This window comes from Microtus ochrogaster, unplaced genomic scaffold (genome assembly GCF_000317375.1).
Source record: "Microtus ochrogaster isolate Prairie Vole_2 unplaced genomic scaffold, MicOch1.0 UNK237, whole genome shotgun sequence".
NCBI classification, from domain to species: domain Eukaryota; kingdom Metazoa; phylum Chordata; class Mammalia; order Rodentia; family Cricetidae; genus Microtus; species Microtus ochrogaster.
In genome coordinates, this window is record NW_004949335.1 from 45,190 (window position 1) to 50,007 (window position 4,818).

At 48.4% G+C, this 4,818-nt stretch overlaps 1 protein-coding gene across 1 annotated transcript; it reads right to left on the bottom strand.

Moving 5' to 3' along the window:
* Positions 1 to 327: 327 nt before the first annotated feature.
* LOC101992855 (homeobox protein Rhox13-like) lies at positions 328 to 4,515 on the bottom strand. The gene is made up of 3 exons (XM_013355606.2): positions 3,876 to 4,515; positions 1,860 to 1,905; positions 328 to 580 (listed from the first exon to the last, which is right to left on the bottom strand). Exons 1-3 carry the CDS (start codon positions 4,262 to 4,264, stop codon positions 464 to 466), a joined length of 552 nt encoding a protein of 183 aa, XP_013211060.2. The 5' UTR covers positions 4,265 to 4,515; the 3' UTR covers positions 328 to 463.
* Positions 4,516 to 4,818: the final 303 nt, after the last annotated feature.

Consider the following 4,818-nt stretch of genomic DNA (forward strand, 5'->3'; position numbering starts at 1 on the left):
GAAGATTCAGGTTGGAACTGAACTCGAGTGTGGGCAGCAGGCAGTGCTGTCTGAAAAAGCACTGGCCACTTACTGTGGGCAATGAGGACCCTTGAACATGGTTCTGCTCCTAAGTTGTCGCAATGGGGGCAAGGAGAGCATCAGTGAGACACGGGGACCAGTGCCCATTCTGTGCAAACCCAGTGAAGCCAGGGAAATGACTGTGACTGCAGGGGACACTGCAGGGGACACAGGCATGCCACCTCACGATAGACGACTGTGCCATCTGTTTGAATAGTACATAGAGAGAACACTCTGCATCTACAGTGTACAAAGCAGAAAGAAGGAACAGGGACAATTTGTCTTTATTCTTATTGTCATACCAGTGGCTCAGATACAGGGAGACATGGCTTTCTTCCATGTCTAAGCAAGGGGAGACACCAAACAGCCCATTTCCATGTGCCTCCTGGGCAAGGATGGCACTCTAGGGCTCCTCCGCATCCATCATGCAGATGTGGTCCTGGATCCCACGTGGTGCACTCCTGAGCATTGCTTTCTTCTCCCGGGCCCTCTGTTTGGCTCGCCTGTTGTTAAACCAAGCCTGAAAGCAGAGGACAGGAAGCATGTCAGCATGCTGAGTACTTGGATGGAAAGAGACACTTCATTGGGACACATTATATGTCAGTGCCATTCTAAACCACACAGCAGAAGGAGCTGTTTTCAAAACCTCAGCCATGCAGGGCAGAAGCAGGGAGGGTGTGTTTGGTGTTGGAGGACAAGGCTAGTGTCTTTTGAACCGAACCTTCTTCACAGGAAACTGACAAGAGCGGCAGGAACCATGAGTTTATGAAAGTAACAGCATGCCTGCTCCTTCGGATCACACAGGGAGAGGAGCAGCCCTGTGCCACGTTCTGGACACAGGACAGGTTCACACTTAACGTGACCCCAAGGTGGACTTTTATTGGTACCTTATTCCAGTGCTGGCTCATCTCTAATTTTTTCCATAGCTCTGCTTTTGAATGCTTCGTTCCTTAGACAAGTTTTCAAGGGGGTTATCCCTCGCCCCCTTCCCCTGCTGTTGGGACAGTTTTGGCAATGTGTTCAGGTGAAGGCATCAAGTGTATTGAAAACAACCCCCCAAATTAAAACTGCGTGCTCCTATCTCATGCATACTGACAGAGGAAGAAGAGCAAGAGCTCAGACTACTGTGCTCTATTTCCACACCAATCTCACCACAACCCGCACCTGGAGATCCTAGTGTAGCTGCTATGGGCAAAGTCCAGATAACTAGTAGCTTTTCCTTTACCCGACTGTGCACGACTAACTTTTAGAAAGCTAACAACTGAACCATTTGATAGCCCTGTTTGATCCTGCATCTTCTTGAATATTACCACAGCATCCTCCATGACTCCACATCCGGCATGACTCCAGAGAATCTCCATGAAAAGGACAATGACGTTGAAGGACTTAAACACGAATGACTGGGTAAATAGCTATGGCCTCACAGGTATGTATTCTACATGTATGTGATTACAGAGTCCATGCTGTTTAAAGATCTTGGCTTTGCACACAGAATATCAGCTGTATAAGGGTTTATCATACAGGCTATGAGCTGCATGTGGGCTTTGCACACAGAGTACGAGCAGCTTAAGTTTGCCTTGGTTTTCTTTTTCCACAGGGTATCACTTTCCTTCCAAGAATGGGCAAGAAACCCGAGGGGGCGTGTACTTGCTCCAACTTCCAGTGATGAAGGCAGTGGTGGCCATCAAAAGAATGAAAGACAACTCACACCTACTGAAAAAGACCCATGGCGGCTGGTCCAGGACTGAAGCATGCTCCAGGTGGACTGCCCCGCCCCATGCTCTCTCGAATTTACTGACCTGCACTTTGGCTTCAGGCACATCCATGTTTCTGGCAAGTACAGCTCTGTGTAGAGAAAGCCACAGAGATCAGTAGTCAAGCTATTGAGGAAAGTCACAGGCTGGAAACTGTGTCCTTGTGTTAGACTTTATTGCCCTGCTGAACTCAAGGACTTCTAGCACACACTGCCAGGCACACTTTTGAAAGGGTTCAATCATCAGGGTATTTAAAACATTGTGCTGTACATTGGTGGTCAAGACAACATTAATCAGCTTACACAAATCATTTTAATGCTGTATTTTAAATGAACACAAAAGGCAGAATTCTATTACGATGCTATGCAAATTTTAAAGAGAGTAATATGTAGGAATTATGGGAAAGCACGCATGACGACAGGATCTTTATTATTCTTGCTCAGTTTTTTGAAAATTTTCTTTAGTTCCAATTGTAAACGCCAGGCAGGAGCGGGGGAGGGGGAAGAACTTGGACTAAAAGAGAGAGCATCAAAAATAGAATCTTCCAGGGATCGTGGGGCACAATCAAGATCGTGTAGCCAGAACTAATGGTGGAGACCTGTACTTCCAGCTAGCTGGGAAACTGAGGCAGAAGGGTCACCATAAAAGGCCAGATTAGGCTCTAGTTAAATTTGAGGGCTCCTTCAGGACATTAGAGAGACCCTGTCTCAATCAGTAAGAGGAGGCTGGTAGCCAGGGCAACTGGCCTCAGATTTGTCCTCCTGGTACTTGAAGATCAGAGAGAGGATGACCTCAAGATCCAGGTTAGCTTTGCTTGTATTCTGGATTTTCTTTTAGCCAGGACTCCAAAGACAGTCCATTAACCCAAATGCCCACTTAAAATCAGCCATGAGATGGTGGCTGGGAACATAGATTTTTAATGGACTTCCTGTGGATCAGACAAGTGGCTTCAGCCCTCACCACCGACAAAAGAGTAGAAAGTGAGAAAGACAACCAAGGTATATAAAACCTTTGAAAAATATGACCACATTCTGTTACCCAGTGAGGTAACCATAAAAATCAAGAGGCAAATGACCAGCGCTGGTGAGGAAAGAGAGAAAAGGGAAGCTCCTAGAGTGTGGGTGGGAATATCACTTCATGCCCTAGGTAATGAAAGAACTGATTAGAAACAGACCCAGTCCAGTAAATCCATTTCTGAGTTTACCTAGCAGTCCAGCAAATCCATTTCAGAGTTTACCTAGCAGTCCACTAAATCCATGTCATGGTTTACCTAGCAGTCCAGTAAATCCATTTCAGAGTTTACCTAGCAGTCCAATAAATCCATGTCAGAGTTTACCTAGCAGTCCAGCAAATCCATTTCAGAGTTTGCATAGCAGTCCAGCAAATCCATTTCAGATTTTACATAGCAAAGACAGAGCCAGGATGGGAAAGATGTTTGCGTCACCCCAGGGAAAAACCTCACCACCCCAATAGCCAGGGGGGCTACAGCAACCCTGAACTCCTAAGAGGGGGGTTCTAAAGCAATGGTGGGGTGTGTTGATTCAATAGGGTGATAATCAGCCCCGAAGCAATCTGACCACCAGCAGAAACGACATCTGAAAAGCCAGAGAACTGTGACAAAAGAGGCAGAAAAAGGACATCAGGCTCAGTCGCAGGAGCCTTTAGAGTCCTCCTTTTCAACAAGAAGATGTCCCTGTCTGCAGGGGAAGAAAGGGGAGATTTTGATACAATTTGTCACAAGGAATGGACTTCTAGAGCCCTGTGAGAGAAGGCATAAAAATACTTGGCTCTGCAGACTCTAAAGCATCAGAACAGTTTCATTCCAACACGGTTTTCATTTATCTACGTCACTCCCTGGTTGAAAATGGAGAGAGTGTCAGGAGCAGTAAGCACACCTGTTTCCGGTCACCACCACAAACAACTTCCCCACTCCGGTCATGGGGGAGAAGCTACCTGTGTTTGGAAAGTAATGGGGACAACAGGGACAAGAAGGGGTAAAGGCCAGGTCAACATAACCATTAGCCCCTGGAGGTCCGGGAGCCTCCTGGAGCCAGCACCTACCTTGTGAGTACATCCGGGTACTGGGTTTCTTGGAAAACAGTCTCCATTTCCAACACCTGCCAGTATGTGAAGTGGAACTGATTGCGGGGCCTGCTGGGCCTGCTCCTTCGAACCTCAGGCATCTCAAGGGCTGCCTCCTCTGGGTCCACCTCCATGGGCTCCTGGCTGTTGATGTCATCTTCTGGATCCAGGTTATCATAAGGGCTCACGTGCCCCCCCCGGGCCTGGTTGTGCTCTGGGTTCTCACTGTGGTCCAGGCTCAGAGCTCCTTCACAGAAGCTGCCCCCCACTTCAGCTGCTGCCCCCTGTTCAGGGAAGGGGATGCTGTCCTCTCCATAGCCCTCCATATCAGAGTAGAAGTGGTCACTGTAATTGTGGACAAGCACCATGGCTGCTGCTCTATGGAAGCCTAGACACCTGCCCCTTGCTGGAGCCTTTGGCAGCAGCCTTGCCCTGGGGGCTTTCAGCAGGTTGGGGCTACAAAGGCTCAGGTGCTCCTCCTGCAAAACCACTCACTATTGGCTTTCTAGCTGAAGCCTACCCCAGTGGGTGTGCCTGTGTGGTGAGAATGGGCTAGGGTATGGCCCCAAGGAAGGGGTGGGGGAGAAAGGGTGTAAGCAGAAGCTGACTTTTACCCCTAGGTGATCTGCTTTGATCTGGCCACCATCCCTGGCCACTGCTCAGAGACCCCACAGAAGACCAGGGCAAAGGGGCTACTGAGATTGCAGGCTGATTTTAGCATGGCGAGTGGGGAAGAGGGAAAAACTCACAATGAGCCCCTGAGAGTGGGGGCTCTGGCATTAGTGTGTCCAAATACCCAAGTGAAGTCAATAGAAACACAGCCTGGTGCCTTCAGGAGGGAGGGCTATGTAAATCTTGGATAGCTGAGTGAAGGGTTGTTTACAGAATTTCCTCAGTGCACAGCACCAAGTCTTTTCTTCTA

Coding starts and splice junctions, on each gene's coding strand:
- LOC101992855 (XM_013355606.2), bottom strand. CDS start 4,264: ATGGTGCTTGTCCACAATTACAGTGACCACTTCTACTCTGATATGGAG. Junction 1,906..3,875: donor TACCCGGATGTACTCACAAG/GTAGGTGCTGGC, acceptor TTCTCTACACAG/AGCTGTACTTGCCAGAAACA. Junction 581..1,859: donor TGCCTGAAGCCAAAGTGCAG/GTCAGTAAATTC, acceptor CTCTGCTTTCAG/GCTTGGTTTAACAACAGGCG.